Source organism: Orycteropus afer, unplaced genomic scaffold (genome assembly GCF_000298275.1).
Source record: "Orycteropus afer afer isolate SDZICR_OR568_19922 unplaced genomic scaffold, OryAfe1.0 scaffold00412, whole genome shotgun sequence".
Classification (NCBI taxonomy): domain Eukaryota; kingdom Metazoa; phylum Chordata; class Mammalia; order Tubulidentata; family Orycteropodidae; genus Orycteropus; species Orycteropus afer.
The window spans coordinates 1,384,535-1,409,244 of NW_006921999.1; the positions used below are offsets into that span (position 1 = coordinate 1,384,535).

At 36.2% G+C, this 24,710-nt stretch overlaps 1 protein-coding gene across 1 annotated transcript in view; it reads left to right on the forward strand.

Annotated features, from left to right (window-relative positions):
• LOC103208103 (ephrin type-A receptor 6) overlaps positions 1 to 17,009 on the forward strand; it is a 1,324,606-nt gene extending 1,307,597 nt beyond the window's left edge. Inside the window, exons 15-16 of the mRNA XM_007953778.1 lie at positions 15,513 to 15,662; positions 16,895 to 17,009. Coding sequence (XP_007951969.2) covers positions 15,513 to 15,662; positions 16,895 to 17,009 — 265 coding nt within the window. The remainder of the gene's footprint in view (positions 1 to 15,512; positions 15,663 to 16,894) is intronic.
• The last annotated feature ends 7,701 nt before the right edge of the window (positions 17,010 to 24,710 follow it).

Below are 24,710 nucleotides of genomic sequence, written 5' to 3' on the forward strand. Positions count from 1 at the left end.
TCCAAAAGACAGAACAACTAATAGGGGAAAAAAAAAAGCTAATCCAAAATGTGGACAGAGAAGTCTTTCATTATTTGGACAGCAGTTCTCACCTTTTTCTTCTGCTGACAGTCTTGTACCTGACATAATTCTCATGGGAATATTCAGAGTTCTGTGCCATTCCCACTATGCTTGCTTTCTCTCCTATTCAAAACAGTAGATGGATATGTAAGTGAAAGTGGCAATGTTATAACTTTAAAGCCACTCAATTGTAAAAATTAATTTGCAAAAAAACAAAAACTAACCAAACTCAATGCCATTGAATCAATTCTGACTCATAGCAACCCCTGTTGGGTTTCTGAGGCTGTGAATCTTTATGGAAGTAGATTGCTCCATCTTCCTTCCACCCAGCAGCTGGTGAGTTTGAACTGCTGACCTTCTGGTTAGCAGCCAAATGCCTTATCCACTATGCCACCAACCAACAAAAAAACAAACTCACTGCCATCAAGTTGAATCTAACTCATAGTGACCCGTCCTTTGTGATATTTGTTCCTGGCTCTTTCAACGATGTATTTTATGACAAAGAAATAATTGGTTGTCCAAAGCCAGTGTTGTAATTGAGTGACAAGTCTATTTTGTAGAAATAATATAGATACTAAATATTAATTAGGTGCTGTGAAACTACCTGATAGGCAACCTAAATTCAATTCACATGAGCTACAGCCAGAGATAATAATAATAATGTTAATAGCAATAGTAATACTCATACAAATTCTAATACATATTATCAATAGTAATTCTTACTACCATTTGCTGAAAGTCATTGTACTGGGCACTTTTATAGGTTGTCTTTTAATCCACTATTATTACCCCAAACTTGTATAAGGAAATGAAGACTCAAAGAGATTAATTTTACTAAGATTGAACAGCAAGTAATTAGTAGATAAGGAATTAGAACAAGCTCTACAAACTCTAAAATTTTTATTCTCCCCACTACATAAGAAAGGCTCACATAAAATGGCAAGATGCTTCCCAAAACAGTACTGTTTCCAAAATAAGATTATAGGAAAAGAAGTACATTTTTATATTTCCAGAAAAATAAACTTTCCCTGGGCTAATCAGATTTCATAAATGAGATATATTAAAATCCTGAAAATAATTTTCAGTGGGCAGAGTGAATTATTTTATGTCCCACTAAGCAAATACAAGGATATATTTGTCACTCATGGCAATAAGTAATAGACATACATCCTCCCAACATTCCCCTACAATACGTAGCCATTTGAAGAATATTATTTGAAAAAATAAAGTAGTACCTACAACAGAATAGTGAAATAAAGAAAATATGGCAGCAAGAAGCTTCCAGAAACACATCCTCAGGCAATCTGTAAATTGAATTTTTCCATGGTTTCCAAATATATACTCTGCTTTTCTCCTTGCTAAGGCAGACATTACTAATCATCACAACACTCTTTCCCACTGAGCATAATTCTGTTTGGTATCATTTTCAAGATCACGTTTTGACAACCATTGCCAATGAATTACAGTTGACATGTGGTATGAAATTTATGTTCTGTCCCTGAATTATTTTCTCACAAAAATAGGCTTTCCTTAACACTCTAGCACACACTACAAGGACCCTGCACTGAGTACTGTACTCAGAATAACGGGAAACTTTCAAGAAGTATTGCTCCTGCTTTGTGTCTATTCCTCCTAATGCTAAAGCACATCTATAATTTTAAAACTTGTAGTTCATTTCATTCCTTTTTATCTGCCACAAATTATCAGCCTTTATTATGAGAATTAAATAATCATAGCAATAAAAAAAAAACTGAAGACTTATTGGTTGACCCCTACAAAAAAATTCCTGCTCCCAATTTAACACTACAGAAAATCATACTGTTTGGAACAAAGAGATATTGCCTAGGAATTAATTTTAATCATGGAAATACAGTTTTCAAACTTCAGAAGATCAATCTCTTCATTGTTTAATTATATATTTAAAGAAAAGAGTTTGAAAATATAGTATTACAGTTACAACTGTAATGTTTCAAAGTGAAGGATGAGACAGTTAAGAGTGGAATGAGGTGGCAATATCATAGGTTAAGAGTTCATACGTAGTAGTCAGACCTAGAACTACCACAGCAGCACTCACCTTACTCAACAGCATTCTTTGTTCCACACAGTATGATTTTCTGTAATGTTAAATTGGGAGCATGAATTTTTTTTTGTAGGGGTCAAATACTTACCCACAAACATGACATATCTATATTTAGCATGGTTTTGTACATTCCAGATTATATCATGAGTAAAATCCTACTTTAAAATTTTCAAAGAATATCAAGATTCTTTCATTAATTTAACTTGTGTGTAAGTTGAATCAAAACCAAACCAAACTCACTGACGTGGAGTCTCACCCGACTCGTAGAGACCTTGCCTTGGGTTTCCAAGGCGGTATCACTATGGCAGTAGATCGCCCAACCTTCCTTCCCAGGAATGCCAGTCTTCTGGTTAGCGGTCAAATGCCTTAGGCACTACGCCACCAGAGCTCCCTTAAGTTGAATAGTTGACTTAATTTTACAGTAAATTACCTTTTTTATATGATTAAGTAAACTCTTTATTTAGTGATCTCATTGGATCTCATAAAGACCCCAGAGGAGAACTGCCCTATACAGTTTCCTAGGCCTTGATCTATAACAAGCAGATTGCCAGGTCTTTCTCTCACCAAGATTCTAGGTGGATTCAAACCACGAACCTTTTGGTTATCAGCCCAGCACTTAACCATTTGCACCACTGGGAATCCTTTAGAACTGAGGTCCAAAACCAAACCAAATTCGTTGATGACAAGTCAATTCCAAATCATAACAACACTATAGGACAGAGTAGAATTGTCCCATAAACCAAAAAAAATAAAATAAAAAGAACAAACTCACTGCCATCGAGTTGCTTCCTACTCATAGTGACCCCCTTTGGGTTTCCAAGGTGGAAAATATTTATGGGAATAAATTACCCAGTCTTCATTCACAGAGTGGCTTGTAGATTTGAACTGCCAACCTTCTGTCCCATAGGTTGGGACAAACCTCCAACCTTCCAGTTAGCAGCCAAGCACTTAACCACCAGTGGTCAGATAAGTAGATAAGTAGATAAATTAATGGATTAAGTAGTGTAAAGGGTAGTACCCAACCCATGAGATGAGAAACTCATGTAAATGCAGTGCTGTTGAGTAAGGTGAGTGCTGCTATGGTGTTTCTAGGTCTGACTACTATTGTATATGAACTCTTAACCTATGATATTGCCACCTCATTCCACCTTTAATTGTCTCATCCTTCACTTTGAAACCTATAAAATTAGAGATAAACAAAAATTTTCACAATACAAAGATTAAATTAAATAAATAGCATATTCATTAATAGGTTTATCATTACATCAGCAATTGCCATTCACTCTTCTAGGCTGTTTATTTAAGGGAATTAAATGAAAATAGATTTTTTTTTAATAACTTTTCCTTGTGATTTGGGTGAAAGTGTAGAGAAAAGTTGGTTTTCCACTCAATATTTCATACACATTTTGTTTTGTGACATTGATGGCAATTACCACAGTGTAACAGCACTCTTACCACTTCCTCCCTGCGTTTACAATTTCCATTTGTCCTTTTTTCTTGTCCCTTCCAGCCTTCTGAGCTTTGTGCCTGACAAATGCTGCCCTTTTCTTCAATGGTTGATCATTCTAAGGAGTGCATACCTCCCTTGTGTTATTGTTCACCTTATAGGCCTATCTATTTTTTGTCTGAAAGTTGAGCCATAGGGGTGAATTCAGTACTAGGCTTGAAGAATATCTAAGGGCCATAGTCTAAGGGGTTCCACCAGTCTCTGTCAGACCAGTAAGCCTGGTCATTTTTATGATTTTTGTTTTGTTCCACATTTTTCTTCTACTCTATCCAGGACCTCCTATTGTGATCCCTTTCAGAGTGGTCAGCAGTGGTAGCCAAACATCATCTAGATTTTCTGGTCTGAGTCATGGAGAATTCGGATCCAAGTGGTCCATTAGTCCTTTGGACTAATTGTTTCCATGTGTCTTTGATTTTCTTCACTCTTCTTTGTTCCAGATGGAGAGAGACCAATCTTTGCACCTTAGACAGCCATTCACAAACTTTTAAGACTCCAGTTGCTACTCATCAAAGCAGGATATAGAACATTGTCTGTGTGGACTATATTATGCCAGTTGATCTTTATGTCGCTCAAGACTGTGGTACTGATTCCTCAGAGAACATTCATTATTAATTACCCACCATGTCAGGGAACAAAGTTTTCTGCAGACAATTTTCATATTCATGTCTAATTAATCATTTATTTAATGAATTCCTATAATGTACTCAGCATTGTGCTAAAAAAAAGAGAAAGAAAGAAAGATATATGAGATATTGTTCCTCTTATCAGGAAGTTTTAATCTACTCTTAAAAGAAATTCTTCCTTCTTATTCCTTTTTCCCATTTTCCCGAGGAAGTGATTCAACTGAAGCAAAAATCTACATGTTCAAAGATTGCATGGTCATCTCTAAAAAATAGAATGTTGTTAGCAATCAAATAGTCCAACTTCAGGGAATTACCTCAATGAATATTGAGCATCAACTTGTAGAATATTATATATTTATTTGAATAATAGTTATGATGATTATTGTTGTTGTTGTTATGTGCTATTGAGTCGGACCTGACTCATACCGACCCCTCCTTGGGTTTCTGAGGCAGTATCACTATGGAAGTTGATTGCCCAACCTTCCTTCTGAAGAGTGGCTGGTGGGTTTGAACTGCCAGCCTTCTGGTTAACAGTCAAGTGCCTTAGGCACTACACTACCACAACTCCCATGATGATCATAGTAACATGGAAAATATTCATAAATGTGAAATAAAGTACAATGTAAAAGTAGAATGGTCCCATCTTGACAGCAATGCTAACTATCTATAAATGTAAGAGTAGGGAAGAAAAAGTTATATTAGGGTAATAAGGGGAGAAAGAGGAGCTCTGGTGGTATAGTGGTTAAGGCATTTGGCTACTAATCAAAAGGTCAGTGGTTCAAACCCACCAACAAAAAAAAAAAAATGGAGGAACCCCCAATGAGGGTTGCTAAGAGTTGGAATAGACTCAATGGCAGTGAGTTTGGTTTGGTTTGCTGTGGAGAAAGATGCCTGGTTGCTCAGTGGTTAAGTGCTCAGCTGCTAACTAAAGGTCAGTGGTATATACATACCAATTGCTCCATGGGAGAAAGATGTGTCTGTCTGCTTCTGTAAAGGTGTACAGCCTTGGAAACCCTATGGGGGAGTCTGGCTTTGTCCTATAGAGTCATTATGAGTCAGAATTGACTCAATGGTATTGGTTTGGTTTTGCTTTTAAGAAGAGGAAGCCTTTAAGCATATAATGGTTTAAAACAGGACCTTACTTGAAACACTTTGTCAACATATAAACTTTTTTAATAATTTCTAATAGATTTAATACTGTTATATTTTCATGATTAACATAAAGCATAGGAAATTTCTGAGGATTAAAAAAACATTGCTTTCCAATGGCAGAGTTGACACCTATTGATAACCTGTTTAAAAACCTTCTCAGTTAAAAGAACAGTACCATTGTGAGTTCAAAGGACTCATTAGAACAAAAATTTCTTGCCTCTGTTGGCTGCTATCTGGCTATCTGTTTATCTTTACATATTCAGATGTATTTTGAGTGTATATTTCTTATACTTTAAATGTAATACTTGCTATTAAATGTATACGCCAAGCTCTTTCCCTAATCTAAATTAGTTGTAATTCATACCTGGAATTTTCTAAATTATACTGCTGCCTCAATTTTCTGAGGAAAAGAGTAGACCCTGACTCTTAAGTCCACAGAATGTACATTTTTAAAATGTGAGATGCAGGTTTTGCTGTAAAGATATTACTCAGGTGAGCAGAGGCCACTGATCACCAAATAGCAGAAATTTCTTTGTGCTCAGCAAATAGCAGACTGTATTTATCATTGTACGTGTTTGATAAGAAAGAACATTTATTGTTTATTAGAGAATATTCCAGAGAATTCATGTGAGGGTGATTATACCTAGTCCTCAAAACCAGAAAATAGCAGCATTTTTCAACTTCGTTATAAGATAAGGTGAAAGAAAAGTTACTGCACAGTGGCTGTGAACAATGAGGGGACCCTGACCTTACTAAATCAACTGCCAATGCAGTCGTATAAAGGCCAAAGAGTAACTAGGTTACTAAAGATATGTGGAGAGAAAGGAAATGGTGGTATTGAAACATTCTGGGAGCAAATTATGAATGCTTTTCAACAGGAAAATAGGCCATTTAAGTCTTTCAGTATACAAAATGTCCTTCCGTGACCTTTCTATACTGAGGACACAAAATTAGCAAATTACATTTCTATTCACCAATTACATGAAATTGTGAAAGCTCAAGAGTTACTCTAGTGTTATTTCAGGAGAGAGAAGTCATCTAACTATGTGAGCACATCAAGAATGGTATAGGAGTTTGAACAGAAGTCACTTAAAGGCATGCTCCAAATCAAAACAACAATGAGCTACCATCTTGCTCCAGCACTAGTAGCAAAGTTCAACAAGACAAAAAATAACAAATATTGGCAAGGATGTGAAGAGATTGGGACCCTCATACACTGCTGGTGGGACTGTAAAATGGTACAACCACTGTGGAAAGCAGTGTGGAGATTCCTTAAAAAGTTGGAATTAGAAATACCATTTGACCCAGCCATTCCATTACTAGGTATATATCCTAAACAAGTGGGAGCCATGACAACAACAGACATGCGCACACTCATGTTCATCACAGCACCATGTACAATAGCCAAAAGATGGAAACAACCTAGGTGTCTATCAACTGAGGAATGGATAACCAAACTATGGTACACACACATAATGGAATACTATGCAACCCTAAAGAATAACATAGAATCTGCAAAACACTGCATAACATGAATGAACTTGGAGGACATTATGCTGAGTGAAATAAGCCAGTCACAGGATAAATATTGTATTAGTCCATTATTGTAAAAGTCAAGGAAAGGTTTATCTATGGAAGGAAATTTTCTTTGTTGGTTACCAGGGGTGGGAGAGGAGGAGAGGGAACACTGTTAGATAGGTAGAGATAAGTATTGATTTGGGTGAACAGAAGGGCAATGTACCAAATGTGAGTGATCAACATGGTGGCATTGAGGAAGAGAAAGACAGAGAGAGGTACATGGGAGGTACAGACAACAAAGATGAACCCTTTTGCACATACAGTACTGCGTTGTCAGTGAAGGCAAACATGGGTATACCGGGAGATAGATGGGTGGACAGGCTGAACTATTAGGTATGTCTATGAGCAAGGAGTGTGCCCAAGACCATGTATAGGATTGGCAGACAATGGTCCTAGAAGTGTATTTGTATGATCTGAATTCCCAGGTATATAGTAGAGCAGACAAGGGGCAAGGTTGTGGTCACTTCTTGGTCAGGGACCAAGTAGTTGAACCTATGGGCTCGGGACCATAGTCACAGGGGACATCAAGCTCAATTGGCATAACATACTATGCAAAATATTGTTCCATCTCCTATTGTGGCGAGTAGAGACTAGGATCTTAAAAGCTTGCAATCAGCCATCTAGATGCAATGATGGGTCTCTCCTCATCCAGAGCCAAGAAGAATGAAGAAAGCCAAAGATTCATGGGAAGACTTAGTCCTAGAGACTGGTACACCATGCAATCCACAGCATATATGACTATGAGACCAGAAGAACCAGATGGTGCCTGGCTACCACTGTTAACCACTCAGAGGGGGATCTATGTAAGAGATCCTGGATAGAGAGGGAGAAAAATGTGGAACAAAACTAAAAATCATTTGGGGAAAAAAAAGGGGGAACCAGGTTTGTTGGTCTGATAGAGCCTGGTGAAACCACTGAGACTATGGCCCCTAGCTGCCCTTCAGGTCCGGAATTGAACCTACATCTGTGGCTTCCAACCAAACAAAAGACAGGGATATGAGTTGAACATTTACCTGACGTAAATACACTCCTTGGAGAGAACAATCATGGGATAAAGAAGGACTGTTTATGCACAAGGAACCAGCTCAGAGGGCAGGAGTGCAAGGAAGGACATAAGGAAGAGGTAACTATCAGGAGAAAGTGGCAGGGGAGTTGTTGCATTGTGGTAAATTGTAGTCAATGTTATGAGACAAAGTGTATGTGAGCTGCTGTATGGAAAGTGAATGTGCTCTGTAAATTTTCACCCAAATAACAATTTAAAAAAATAAAATAAAATAAAGGCATGCTCCTAATTTTGTTCAATGTCAACAAACTTCTCTGACAAGTAACTAAAAGATATAAGCACCACACTGTTTTGGACAAAACATTCTCTCAATTTTCTAATGTGTGTGGCTTTATTTTTGTTAATAAGCAACAAGGGTACTGAAGTAATTTGATATGTAAACTTAGACAGGATAGCAACATTTCCCAAAGTAGGTTCCGTAGAAGTTGGTCAAAAAATTTAAGAAGATAAATAAATGAGAAGCTAGTCTGAATCCTTTTAGTTAAAATCACTTTACAGTAGTGAACGGTCTGACAAATTCTGCAACTAAAATACCTGTTTAACTCTGTTTGCTGTGGATTATCTTTAAAATTTTTATTTTACATGAGTTTTTCTCTCATAATACTCATTTATGTGAAAACCTCTAAGAAACGCTGAGAAAATATAGCCACAATTCAAGTATTTGTTGGTAGATGTCATAAGAGCTTTTGAACCATTGGATATGACTAATCTTTGTTTCAGGTCAATTCAGGAAATCATTCTGAGATTAATTAGAATGAAACAGCACACAATGAAATAAAATAGAATTTGTAGTATAGCAGAAAAGAATTGTGGCTTAACAGCCTCTGAAATAGGAAATGTAAAAATAGAATTTAGCGATGAAAAGGACAACAAACTAAAACCAAGCCCACTGTTGACAAGTCGATTCTAACTCACAGAATAGAACAGCCTCATAGGGTTTCCAAGGCTGTAAAACTTTACAGAAGCAGTCTGCCACATCTTTCCCTCCAGAACAGCTGGTGGGTTTGAACTGCTGACCTGTCAGTTAGCAACTAAGCTCTTAACCACTGTACTACCAGGTTCCTTAAAAGGGCAGAGTCACTGTTAAAGGTAACCAGATTTAGTTTGGAGTATAGTATAGTCACAAGATATATATGAATTTATTTTATGCAAATTCCAATTATATATAAAGAGCAAAACTCCCATATTTTTCCCTGCCATTCCTTTTTATCCCACTATCAACTAGACCTCAGTTTTGAAAAAGGTAGGTTAACTTGACAGCAAGCAGTGGGAAGAAGCCAGGGTACATGGCTGGAACAGGTAGGGGAAAGGCCAGGAAGTGGGCAGACATGTTTAGAACAGCTAAGGGAGATGAACTTGTCTGTCAATTTGTCCTATTGTGGTTGCTTTCATGTTTCTGTGAGGCTGTAGGCTGTACCAGTGGTGTTTCAAACGCCTACAGGGTTGCCCATAGTGGACAGGTTTCAGTGGAGCTTCCACACTGAGACAGACTCAGAAGAAGGAAGAGGCCATCTGCTTCTCAAAGAATTGGCCAAGGAAAGTCTTATGAATAGCAGAGAAACACTGTCTGATATATTATTGGGCAACTTTATGAATAGCCCTGAAACCTTGTCCAATACAGTGCTGGATAATGAGCCCCTCAGGTTGGAAGGCACTCAAAATACAACTGGGAAAGAGCTGCCTCTTCAGGGTAGAATTGACTTTAATGATATGGATAAACTAAAACTATTGGGACCTCCATTTGCTGGCATGGCACTACTCAAACTGAGCAGAAAGAGCTGCAAACATCCATTAATAATCAGACCATGGAATGTACAAAGTATGAATCTAGGAAAATTGGATGTTGTCAGAAATGAAATGGAATGCATAAAGATTGATATCCTAGGCATTAGTGAGCTGAAATGGACCAGTTTTGGCCATTTTGAATCAGAATACGATATGATCTACTGTGCTGAGAATGACATATTGAAGAGGAATGGTGGGCCATTCATCGTCACAAAGAATGTGTCAAGATCTATCCTGAAGTACAGTGCTGTCAGTGATAGGACAATATCCATACTCCTACAAGGAAGCCAGTTAATACTACTATTACTGAAATTTATGCACCAACCATTAAAGCCAAAGATGAGGAAATTGAAGATTTTTACCAACTTCTGCAGTCTGAAATTGTCCAAACATGCAATCAAAATGTGCTGATTATCACTGGTGATTGAAATGCAAAAGTTGGAAACAAAGACGAATCACTGGTAGTTGGAAAATTTGGCCTTGGTGATAGAAATAATGCTGGAGATTGCATGATAGAATTTTGCAACACGAACAAATTATTCATTGCAAATAACTTTTCTCAACAACACAAATGGTGGCTATACACGTGGACTTTGCTAGATGGAGTTCACAGGTATCAGACTGACTACATCTGTGGTAAGAGGCAAAGGAAAAGCTCAATATGTGCAGCCAAAACAAGGCCAGGAGCTGATTGTGGAACAGACCATCAACTACTCAAATGTAAATTAAAGTTGAAGTTGAAGAAAAGTAAAACAGTTCATGAGAGCCAAAATATGACTTTGAATATATCACTTCTGAATTTACAGACCATCTAAAAAATAGATTTGATGCATTGAACACCAGAGAACAAAAACCAGAGGAATTGTGGGAAGATATCAAGAACCTCATCCATGAAGTAAACAAAAAATTATTAAAAAGACAGGAAGGGAAGAAAACACCAAAATGGATGCCAGAACAGACTCTGAAACTTGCCATTGAATGGAGAGTAGCTAAAGCAAATGGGAGAAATGACAAGATAAAAGAACTGAACAGAAGATTTCAAAGAGCAGCTCGAGAAGACAGAGTCAATTATTATAATGAAATGTGCAAAGACCTGGAGTTAGAAAACCAAAAGGGAAGAACACACTTGACATTTTTCAAGCTGAAAGAACTGAGGAAAAAAACTAATCCTCAAGTTGCAATATTGAAAGATGCTATGGGCAAAATATTGAATGACGCAGGAAACATCAAAAGAAGATGGAAGGAATACGAGTCACTGTACCAAAAAGAATTGTTTGATGTTCCTCCATTTCAGGATCAAGACCCAATGATATTGCAAGAAGAAGTCAAAGCTGCACTGAAGGAAGTGGTGAAAAACAAGGATTCAGGAATTGACAAGATACCCACTGAGATGTTTCAACAAATGGGTGCCCCACTGGAGACACTCACTTGGCTATGCCAAGAAATTTGGAAGACAGCTACCTGGCCAACTGACTGGAAGAGATCCATAGTTGTATCCATTCCAAAGAAAAGTGATCCCACAGAATGTGCAAATTATCGAACAATATAATTAACATCTCATGCAATAAAATCTTACTGAAGATAATTCAAAAATGGGTTGTAGCAGTAAATTGACAGAGAACTTCCAGAAATGCAAGCTGGAATCAGAAGAGGACATGGAATGAGGAATATCATTGCTGATGTCAGATGGATCTTGGCTGAAAGCAAAGAATACCAGAAAGATGTTTACTTGTGTTTTATTGACTATGCAAAAGCATTCAATGGTGTGGATCATAATAAATAATGGATAACATTGAGAAGAATGGGAATTCCAGAACTTTTAACTGTACTCATGAGGAAACTGTACATAGACCAGGAGGCTGTCATTCAAACAGAACAAGGGAACACTGCATGGTTTAAAATTAAGAAGGGAGTGCATCAGAGTTGTATCCTTTCACCATACTTATCCAATCTGTATGCTGAGCAAATAATCCGAGAAGCTGGACTATATAAAGAAGAACATGGCATCAGGATCGGAAGAAGACTCATTAACAATCTGCGATACAATGATGACACAACTTTGCTTGCTGAGAGTGATGATGACTTGAAACACTTATTGATGAAAATTTCAGAATACGTACTGCAGCATGGATTACACCTCAATACAAAGAAAAGAAAAACCCACACAACTGGACCAATAAGCATCATCATGGTAAACAGAGAAAAGATTGAAGTTGTCAAAGACTCCATATTACTTGATTCTCCAATCAAGCCAATGGTAGCAACAGTCAAGATATCAGATCACATATCACCAAGCTCACTGCCATCAAGTTGGATCCAATTCATAGTAACACCTCCTTGGGTTTCCGAGGTGATATCACTATGGAAGCAGATTGCCCAATCTTCCTTCCAAAGAGTGGTGGGTTTGAACAGACAATGTATAGCACTGGGCAAATCAGCTGCAAATGACCTCTTTCAGGTGCTGAAGAGCGAAGATGTCTCATTGAGGACTAAGGTACACCTGACACAAGCCATGATATTTTCAATTGCCTCATATGCATGTGAGAGCTGGACAATGAATAAGGAAGACCAAAGAAGAGTCAATGCTTTTGAGTCGTGGTGCTAGCGAAAATGCTGAAAGTACCATGGACTGCTGAAAGAACTAACAGATCTGTCCTGGAAGAGGTTCAACCCGAATGCTCCTTGGAAGCGAGAATGGCCAGACTTCATCTCACCTACTTTGGTCATGTTGTCAGAAGGAACCATTCCCTGGAGAAGGATATCATGCTTGGTTAAGTGGAAAGTCAACAAAAGAGGGGAAGGCCCTGAACAGTATGGATTTACACAGTGGCTGTAATGATGGGTCAGGCATAGCAGGGATCAGATCATGGAGCTGATACAGGACGGGGTGGTGTTTCATTCTGCTGTGCATAGGGTCACTATGAGTTGGAGACAACTCAATGGCACCTAACAACAGCTTAACAATCAAAGAAAAGAAAAATAAATGAATTCTAAGCTTTTAGTAGGTTCTCTGTACAATTCCAAAGGGCACATTTCATAATTTTCTGAAGTCTTATGGTGTTTACAGTATACAACTTTTGTGATCATACACAACAGCCCTGGCTTTTGTATCCCTAAAGACTCAGATCCTGGCAACTTATGGGTAATTTAAAGAATTTTTAAGGTTAATTTTTACCCTTAACTGAACCAAAATCAAACTCACTGCCATGGAGTTGATTCTGATTCATAGCCACCCCTCCTTGGGTTTCCAAGGTGGTATCTCTATGGAAGTAGATTGCCCAGTCTTCCTTCCAAGGAGTGGCTGGTGGGTTTGAACCTCCAGTTTTCTGGTTAGCAGTCAAATGCCTTAGGCGCTATGCCATCAAAGCTCATTTTTAATTCTCACTTTACATATGTATCTTTTCATTTTTCTATAGGCCTTGGCACAGCGCTGAGTTCATTATAGGAATTCATTAAATCAGCAGTGACTCAGAGTTAAATATAAAATTGTCTACACAAAAGTTTGGTCCCTGACATGATGGCTGACTCATAATGAACAGATATCGTTCCTGATATCAGGGAGTTTTATCTTATTCTTAAAAAATAGAAGGAAGAAAAATCTTCTTCCTTATGCATTTTTCCTAAGGAAGTAATTCAACCTTCACTCTATTTTTAGCAGAACCATACTAAGATATATATTATATGCTTTTTGCTTCACAGTGGAGGAATTATTATATCACATGGTTTAATTATGTGTGCTCATATATCATCAGTTTCTAGTAGCAGACTGAGGAGCTCTGGTGGTAAAATAGTTAAGGCATTTGGCTGCTAACTGAAAGGTTGATGGTTTGAACCCACCAGCTGCTCTGTGGAAGAAAAATGAGGCAGTCTGCTTCTGTAAATATTTACAATCTTTGAAACCCTAATAGGGGTTGCTATGAGTTGGAGTCGACTGCATAGCAGTGCATTTGGATTGGTTTTTTGAGTGTAAGAGTGAGCTAGTTCAAATATGAATGGTGAAAACATTACAAAGAAATTTTCCAAATATGAATGTCAAATTCTATGACACTTATTAAGTCTCTATGCATTCTTTCATTATTTAACTTTATAAAACATTAAAAGCAAAGGAAATGAAAGTGGAATTAACCTTCAATATTGCAATGAAAATAAGTCAGTGGTTCATTTCTAATAGGAAAGATTTTCATTACTTAAGTAATGCTAATTTGACTCAAACTGCAAATATTTTTTTAAAAAATACAAAGATTGTTACTGTTTTACCAGTTGATAAAAACTCCTGGATCTAAGAATTTTTGAATGATATATTTATTACCCTAGAAGAATAATAACATTATTTTTCATCAATTATACATTTCTGTAAGTTAATTGCCAGAATTATTAAATACACAATTCTGAGTTATTTTTACTCTAATTTCTAAGATTAATTCCATTTTATTCTCTCTGCTTAACTTTAGCTATTATATATGTACATATAAATGTATGTATACACATATACCCTAACCAAAAAAAAAAAAACAAAAAAAACTCACTGCCCACAAGTCAGATCCAACTCATAACAACCCCTCCTTGAGTTTCTAAGGTGGTATCACTGCGGAAGTAGATTGCCCAACCTGCCTTCCGAGGAGTGGCTGGTGGGTTTGAACCACCAGCCTTCTGGTTAGCAGTTAAATGCCTTAGGCACTACACCACCAGAGGTCCTCCACATATACCCTAAGCTTTCCAAAATAATACTTGATATTATTTTATAACTACAAAACATATCCCCAATTGGAATCCTTTTGAACCAGGTAGACCAATGATGGATTAGGACCCCTGATAATGCAAATAGTTAAGCACTCAACTGCTAACTGAAAGGTTGGCGGTTTGAATCCACCTGCTAGTTCCATGGAGAAAGACCTGGAGATCATCTTCTGTAAAGATTACAGCCAAGGAAACCTTATAGAGCAGATCTACTCTGTCATGTGGGGTCACTATGAGTTGAAATCAACTCTACCACATCAACAACAACACATGCAAGATTTATTTTTCTTGTTAATCCAACCTTACATGGATTTTGCTTGGTTTTGTTTCTTATTTCTGTGATTTGGGCTACATACTCTATGTTTTGATATATGTAAATGTTATTTGTGCAACTGAACTCCACATAAATAGAAATTACTTTTTAAAAGATAATAATTCTTGTTGAATGTTTGAAAACAATTAAATGAAGACTTTGTCAATGAATTCACCATAAAAAGGAAGAACTATCATAGCAAATGAGGAAAAAGTATGGATTCACTGGTTGGTTACAAAGGATGAGAGTGAAAAGATTGTGTCTAGTGACTCTCCAAGTGATGATGTGGGAATACTATTCATCAAATTTGAAAACTAAATTTTATGCAAGACAAAAAAGTAGGAAGAAGTTATCAAGATGTGGATTTTCTCAGGATCCATCAAGTGTAAGACCTGATAGTGACAAAGGGCAGAAAAAGATAAAAGAATCTGACATGTGTTTCACAGATAAAAGTGGCTACTTCCAATAAAATGGAAAATTTGAGATTGTTTTTAATGCAAGATGAAAAACATGAGATGTAAAACTATTGTAAAAGGAAAAAGGAAATTGAGTAATTCTTGCTTTATCTGACTTAAATAATGTTTGTTTTTCTCTGCCCCCCCCCCCCCTTGTAGAATGCCAGAGTCTCCTGGTGAAGTTCCCGAATATCCTTTGTTTGTCACAGTTGGTGACTGGCTGGATTCTATAAAGATGGGACAATACAAGAATAACTTCATGGCTGCGGGCTTTACCACTTTTGACTTGATTTCAAGAATGAGCATTGAGTAAGTGGCAATAGGGTTGTTACTGTATTTAGATGCTCTCCTCGGGGGGCCTATAAATGCAAATGCTGTAATTTTGTAAATAACCCTGGCTAGTTTGCCTTTCTTAAAGCTAATATGGCCTTTCCATATCTTTTTCACTATTTCTGACTGTTGTTGTAGTGGAAATGGGATGCACATTACGCTTTTAACTATTATTCCTTGAAAGAATATGTTTCATTCAAACAGCCTTTTAACAGATGTTCATTCAAACATCTCTGCATAGTGCCTAAGGCATTTGACTGCTAACCAGAAGGCTGGCTAACAAGAACCCACCAGGGCAATCTACTTCTGCAGAGATACCGCCTCAGAAATCCAAGGAACCGTTGCCATGAGTCTTAAAAGATGTTCCATTGAAAAAGCCTTCTGAATATTTTTCATTGTTTTCTGAAATTACTTTTATTCACGTCAGGCTTTACATCTTCATTTTACCTTGACAAATTAGTAACAACTCATGTAATTCAACATTGCATAATTGATCCTTATTACCTTCATCAAGTTAATACAATATATTAAAATCAATTCAGGGCTCCTTTGTACATTATAACAGCTGGGTATCTTCCTGCTCTTTCAAAGGTTATCCTTTGCCTGATGCAACAAAATGCTCAACATAAATATAATAGGTTAGGTACTAAAACTATTAGATTGAGCCATATGAAAATATCATTGTTTTAAGTAAGGGCAATTCATGATTTCGTAACACAATGACAATTTCTTTTCATGTGATTGAAAAACCATGAGAACGCAAACTCAACTTCTACCCTATGTGCTCACTGTTTTGATAGTATTGCAGATGTATATAATTACCTAAATTATGTAATAATTGTTGTTGTTATGTGCTGTCGAGTTGGACCCGACTCATAGTGACCCCTCCTTGGGTTTCCGAGGCAGTATCACTACGGAAGTAGATTGACTCATCTTCCTTCTGAGGAGTGGCTGGTGGGTTTGAACCGCCAACCTTCTAGTTAGCAGTCAAGTGCTTTAGGTACTATGCATAAGTACTTGCATTTGAAATCTTTTAAATTTGAGATTGGGAGCTCTGGCGTAGTGCTTTTTCATAAAGCAAAATTCTGACATAGTGCATATTTTTTCTCTCTTATACTTACCAGATCTAACTGTCTAATATTCACATTCATTCATATTCATATTTTCTCTCTCTTTCTCTTTCTCTCTCTCTCTGTCTGTCTCTCTCTCAGTGATATTAGAAGAATTGGAGTCATACTCATTGGACACCAGAGACGAATAGTCAGCAGTATACAGACTTTACGTTTGCACATGATGCACATACAAGAGAAAGGATTTCATGTATGAAAGTTCTACAAGCACCTGTGTTTTGTGCCTCAGCATTTCTAAAATGAAAGAGATCCTCTATACTACCCTCGCTTTTGTTTTTCCGACTATCACTTCATAAACTGCAGTTTCCTTTACAGATTATGGGTACAAACCTTAGGTTTTTGCTTCCAACTTGGACTTTAAAATCATGCTACATCGCTCCTCTCTCAATTACCTGCTGATAAAGCCGTGGCCCACTGCAGATTGTTGCTACACAATGGTAAATAACTCAACATGGATATGTAATTTTGTATTTGGGAACTGTTTGCTGACTTACCCAAAAGGAATTTGCCCAGGCGTGGCTTCCTTAATGGTGTATTTAAAGTTTTATGGTAGATGAAAAAGAAATAACGTTCATGTTTGTAATCAAGTAGCTTCCAAATTGATATAAATTATTTTTAGATAATTATATTCAACTCTATGGGTTGTATTGTTACTTTATTTTATAATAATTTAACTGTTGGTGGCTGATCTTGTTGGGATTATTTGCAGACATGAGCCTTGATTCCATGTAGTGAATTTCTGTCTTGTGTGACTATAGGGAGAAAAGAGTTATCCGGAGGGAGAGGGACAAGAATACTGTACTTTTAAATCTTCTAAGGCTGACTTGGTCTTTTTTTTTTTTTTAAATCAGCTTTATAATGTCCTCAATATCTCACAGTTGGTGGTAGTTTACAGGCTTTTGTCTCAAATTTCTACTAACTATAGTGTATTTCTCAACTACCTTATGAAGATCACTCCTAGAAAGTCCTAGAGTAAGTCCCTTGCTCTAAAGACTTCCAGAGGGTGAGGCGTGGAACAAACCCATGAGCTGGTTCATCTTTACAAGTTTGCAAAAGCAATTATCAAAGCATTGGGAAAATTGAATGTTCTCAATAGAATTACTTTGAATGAAAATTGAAGATTATAGCCTTAGATTTAATGTAAAAAGATTAATTAATTTAATTACACAGAATTTTATGATAGTTATATGGGGGCTCAAGAAAATAAACACATCCAACTAACTTGTCTGATGGTGGTACATTTTGCAAGTTTAATTATGTTTTATTAAAAAAAATAAAATAAGTTGCATGAACATGCTGAGCTGTTTCCAGACCTTCCAGGAGATAAGTATGCCATTGCATACTCCAAAGAAAACATAAACTGATCTGACACATGAGCATATATAAATTGTGTGTCAACCTGGGTCCATAATACAATAACATAAAAATGTAAATACAGCTAACGTGTTGTTGTCATCATAATCTTCTGCTTTTCAGAGACTACAAAAATAAAGGAAAATATATTTTTCAGTGAATTAAACTGAGTCAGCTTATCAAAATACTGCTACCTTGTGGACTAATTCAGTTATAAAATCAACTGCTCCCTGTGAAACTTAAAAAAAAGAAAAAGCATTGGGAAAAGACTTGTGCTAGGTGGAAGAGTAAAGAGAATTTGTTAAGATGGAAGGAAGCACAGAGCATGTTATCTAAAAGATTTAATAAATCGATTTTTATTCGATCTCAAGAGATTTAAGGTGCCCTACTCACGTTCTCAAATTTCTACCTGAGTTATATTTTTTGGTGACAATTATGTTTTCATTATTAAAGAACCCTTACTTTCTCTTTTTTTTCATTTATTTAAGATTTTGTTGATTGCCCTATTAGACTAGACCATTCTGCGTATTTTCTTTTACTGATTTATCTCCTATTTTTGCCTACCACATCTAAATTTTTCTCACTTAAAAAGAAGTATAGAGCTAGAAGGAAGAGAATCTTTATGAGTATTCCTTAAAGTTGACTAAAAAAGAAAAAGTGGGAAATTCATCACTTTTTAAGTAAGTATGTCAGAAATAGCTAGCAACATTTTTCAGCCATCACCTGCATGGCTATGCTTTGCTCATAGACTATAGACTATCTGCAGTTTGCTTCATTCATTTATACCAATCTGGATACATTTAGAGGAAATACGTAATTTCCATATTTATCTGTCTTCAAATGTATATTAAATAAGAACAGATGTAAAACAGATTAAATTTATTAACCATATATATTTATTTTTATAATACAACAGAAAAAAGTATTTAGAAAATAAGAAATAGAATAATTATGGTCTTCCATAGGACTCTGTCAGCAACTTCTGTATAGCTGGATGAAATAAATTCTTATTAAAGTATTTAAAATTCTATGGGATGGGCACTTAGTAATTGCAAGATTAAGGTTCTCTGTTAAGATTTTTTTCTTTAAAAAGTTATGATGATCTATTTTAGATTTTGTTCATTTATACCTCATTTATCCCCCTAATATTTTCCTCTAGTACTATAAAGCTGTCCTTTCATTTTACCTCTCATCCCTTATCCTTTTTAAAATCCCGCTAATAAAACATTTCTGTTTTATCAGAATTGTCAGCATGGTACTTTTAAGTGTAATTTTGAACCTCCTCATAGTCAAAGCAAAGTTGAATAATGAAAAATTAAACAGAAACATTTGGAAATAAGAATATTTCTTTACTACCTACCAATCATGGACCCTATGATATTAACAGTTCAACTGCCAAACTCATTTGGAAATCTTACATGAAACATTTTGAGACTTATTGTTGCACATAATTCAGTAATCAAAACTTTTTAATATTCATACACATAGAACTTAATTATAGAAAGAAAATTAACAACCTCCATAATCACAAGTTTTCAGAAATAATCTTTGATAAATTCAATATTCATATATATTCATGTCCCTGCTTTATTTTAAATTTCCTAATTTAAATTATTGAGGTCTTTGGGATTTTGAAAATCAGGCAGTTGAAGAAAAGCATTTTCTTTTTTGTTTTTTTCTGGGTGGTCAATTTGCAATTTATAGACAACTTATTATCTCATCATATAAGGTATATTTGGAAAAATGTAAAAACAATGCACAATCAAGGAGAGAGATGAGGTATGCAAGCCATTACATTAAAAAACTTGTCTAAATAGCAGTGAGAAATTGCAAAACTCCTGGCTTAACAAGAACCAGAAACTACCACACTTTCATACTGAGATGTCTTAGAACTATTGGTAAATAAATATGGATGTCATAATCAAAAAGATTCATATTTCACTTTGTAGTACTCTTTAAAATCTGCCAAATTATAGACTGAATAAAACAGCTTCCCCAGCTACATTTTAATGTCTGCCTCAGCCCTTGAATAGAAACTAAATCCAAATCTTATCCTTGAAAAGCAAAATCTTTTCAGAATATCTTCTGAAGAAGGCCTCAAGGATGTATTAGATTGCATATCATCCCCCTCCCCATTCCCTAAAAATCTGTTTTCACATCTTTCCCTCCCAAATTCCTGCTCTGTAGGAGGAATGCTGGTGGCAAAGTAATGACATACTTGACTACTAACCAAAAGGTTGGTGATTCAAACCCCCCAGCTGCCCTGTGGGAGAAAGGTGTGGTGGTCTGCATCTGGAAAGAGGACAGCCTTTGAGCAATTCTACTTTGTCCTATAGAGTAACTAACTGTGAGTTGGAATCAACTTGCCAGCAATGGATTTGGTTTTTTGAGGGCTAAGGTAGTCAGATAAATCTCTTATCTCAAAATTCCCACCTATACTAAATTTCTTTTTTTTTTTTTTCTATTCCTTCATTAAAATTTCTAAAACTTCCTTCCTTGGTCCCCCCATCCTTCTCTCTTATATTCTATCCTATCTCTCATCTTTTCTCAGCTTCTACCCTCCACCCTTTGTCCCTATCAGCAAAACAAAGGTAGCACAGTAAATCTCCTTAAAAATTTTCACATATCTCCTCAGAACAAGCTAAAGGTGGAGGAAAGAAGGGTAAGTTACAAAAGTTATACTTCCATATTTTGGATCCACTCACATAAGTGGGAATATTTACACTCATAGAGAGTATGGGTCCTGAAAATTAAGCACTTTGTGAATTAATTTTGAAAAAGATGATGATGATCCTTTTCTATAGCTTTAGCTAAGGAAGTTCATTATTAATTTAAAATGCATTAATATTTTAAGATTCAAAAATGTTTGTTATAAACTCACAGTTGGGGTCCTTGTCTACATATAATGAAGATATAAGCAGCAGATGCATCACTTCTTTTAGCATGACCACCTTAACTTTTCCAAGCTCAAATTCCATGAAGCAAATAGAACAAATTTACTTATAGTACTTCCTATTTAATCTAGAAATACTGTAAAATCTTCCTGTATGCAGGCTCCATGTTGTTGTTGTTGTTATGTGCCGTCGAGTCAGCCCCGACTCATAGTGACCCCTCCTTGGGTTTCCGAGGCAGTATCACTACAGAAGTAGGATTGCCCAACTTTCCTTCTGAGGAGTGGCTGGTGGGTTTGAACCGCCAGCCTTCTGGTTAGCAGTCAAGTGCTTTAGCCACTATGCTACCAAAGCTCCTAAGGTAAAAGAAGTACACGAGGTGAAATTGATGGTATTCTTTCATCAGGATCACTGACACTGAAGTCAACTAATTTTTTGTCTTTATGGTCAACATTTTCAAAAACTTTTCCATCTTTATTTTGTTGCTGTCATTGTTAGGTTCCATCAGGTCACTTCCAACTCATAATGACACTATGTACAACCAGAATGAAACACTACCAGTCCTGTGCCATTCTTGCAATTGCTGCTATATTTAAGTCCATTGTTGCAGCCACCGTGTGGATCCATCATTAAGGGTCTTCCTCCTTTTCACTCACCCTATGCTTTACCAAGCATGATTTCCCTCTCCAGAGACTGGCTCCTCCTGGTAACATGTACAAAATAAGTGAGATGAAGTCTCAATATCCTTGCTTCTAAGGAGCATTCTGATTGTACTTCTTCCAAGGCAAACTTGTTCAGTCTTCTGGCAGTCTGTGGTATATTCAATATTCTTTGCCAACATTATAATTCAAATTCATCAATTTTTCTGTGGTCTTCATTATTCATTGTCTAGCTTTTGCAAGCATATTACCCAACCCACTGCTGTCAAATGAGATCCGACTCATAGCGATCCCTCCTTGGGTTTCCAAGGTGGTATCCCTATGGAAGTAGATTGTCCAACCTTCCTTCCGAGGAGTGGCTGGTGGGTTTGAACCTCCAGCCTTCTGGTTAGCAGTCAAATGCCTTAGGCACTACGCTACCAGAGTTCCCACATGCATGTGAAGTGACTGAAAATATCATGGCTTGGGTCACGCACACCTTAGTTGTGAAGGCGACATCTTCGTCCTCTTTCAAAGAGGTTTTTGCAGCAGATTTAGCCAATGCAATTTGTTGTTTAATTTCTTGACTGCTGCTTTCATGGATATTGATTGTAGATCCAAGTAAAACAAAATCGTTGACATCTTCAATCTTTTCTCCATCTATCATGATGTTGCTTATTGCACTGGTTGTGAGGATATTTTGTTTTCTTTCTGTTGAGGTGTAATCCATACTGCGACTATAGTCCTTAATTATGATCAGTAAGTGCTTCAAGCCATCTTCACTTTCAGCAAGCAAGGTTTTAATTTGTATATTGCAAGTTGTTAATGAGTCTTCCTCCAATCCTGATGTCACATGTTCCTTCATATAGTCCACATTCTTGGATTATTTGCTCAGCATTCAGACTGAAAAAGTATGGTGAAAGGATAAAACATTGACACATACTTTTCCTGATTTTAAATCATTTTTGGTTTGGTTTTAAATCATGTTGTTGTTGTTGTTGTTATCTGCCATCCAGTCAGACCTAACTCATAGCGACCCCTCCTTGGGTTTCCTTGGCAGTATCACTACAGAAGTAGATTACCCCATCTTCCTTCTGAGGAGTGGCTGGTGGGTTTGAACCGCCAGTCTTCTGGTTAGCAGTCAAGTGCCTTAGGCATTACACCACCAGAGCTCCTTTAAATCATGTAGTATCCCTTTATTCTGTCTGAACAACTGCCTCTTGGTCTATGTACAGGCAGTATAAACTTTATTCAGTTCAGTTTAATAAATATCTATGGAGCAATTCATCAGCACTTCAAATTTTTTAAGAGAAAGATAACTTTGACTTTCCTGCCCTTCTCTTCATGTATCTCTCAAGACTAAATTTCACATGTAAGGGCCTATTTCCTGTTTGCTATGGTTGCTGTGTCACTACGAGCTGTTTCCTTTCAAAGAACAAAACAAATAGACACTTTTGCAGTGCTAATTGGATTTGCGATTCCCTACAGAAAATAAATAAATAAATAGACTTAGAACTCTAATTTTCATAGATCTCTTCCTAAAAACCCCCATGTTCCCTCTGGCAGAAGAGAACACTCCTCTTGGGTCCTTAAGACAAGCTCCCTTAATCCCTCTCATGAATCACTGATTTTTAGTATCCAGTAGCAAACTTTTCAGTTCACGTATATATTGACTACCTCCAAGGTTGCCTCCAAATTAAAATAACTGCCTTTGTTCAAAAACACTTCTGCAGTTGTCTCTTGCCCAATCTGATTCACTTGTCCCAGTAAATAAGTATGAACTGGCAATTATTGGAGGAAATCCTTTTAAACTTGATTCATTTAACAAGGGAAAGAAATAATCATGACTAGATCTAACACATTACCAAATAAAGGAAAGAAAAACATTAAATTGTAGAAGAGTCAAATGCCCTTTTAAAAAAAAAAAAAGATTTCTTAAAAAACCAAGGATTAGGCAGGTGTTTCAAAGATCAAAGATTTTTAGGATAAAAACTATTTTTTATATTATAAGTGGATGTAACCTGATATGTATGTTTTCTGAAATAAAAAAAATCCAGAAGAAAGTACAGATCATCCAAATGTGGTTTTAATGAATCTTTTATTTTTTGATTAATAATTAGATTTAAATTAATTATGCATTAAAATGAAATGTATAAAAGGAATATTTATAACTTAAATGAAAGGGTGGGGTTCTTTGGTCTTAAATCAAAAGAATTTTGTTCACTTGTTTGTTTTAATTTTAGGATAGATTTGAACTAGTTTACCTTTAGCTTATCAGAGTGAATTCAAAATCAGTGTATTTAAAAATGAAATGAAAACTTCAAAGAAAAGTTTTCTATTACTGAAGGTGGCAAACAGTACTAAGTAAATAAACCATGTCTTTGAAAAAAGAATCTGGCAAATATAGTTTTTTATATTTTATTATATTTGCACTTTGTTATTGAGCTCTGGTGGTGGAGTGCCTAAGACATTTGACTGCTAACCAGAAGGTGGGCAGTTAAATCCACCAGCTGCTCCACAGAAGGAAGATGAGACGATCTACTTCCATAAAGATTTACTGCCTTGGAAACCCAATGGATTATTGATAGCAAAGTTTCTTTCTAAATAAAACAAAGCAAGCGATGATTCTTGCTTAAATTTCTACACTGGCTAATCATAGTACCAAATATCTGCATATCAAGAGGACTTTTATTTTGTTTCATTGGAAGAGAAAATTTCAAAGAATTTCACCCCCCATGACACACCTAATTCATCCTTAAGATTGATGAAGGCACTAAAGAAAAATTATCTGACAGATGAGGAAGACAGATTGTCTTAATTGTGATATGAAGATGTTGTTTCTGGTTTTGTTTAGAAAATAAAGTACAAATTAATAATATAATTTTCTTAGGAGTTATACATTTAAAAATTACCAGAATTAATGAAGATGTTTTCCATATCCATATTTCTCCATTATTTGTAACCTCTAATTGTCTTTAAATTGCCATAATAAACTCACTTTTGTTAAAGCATTAT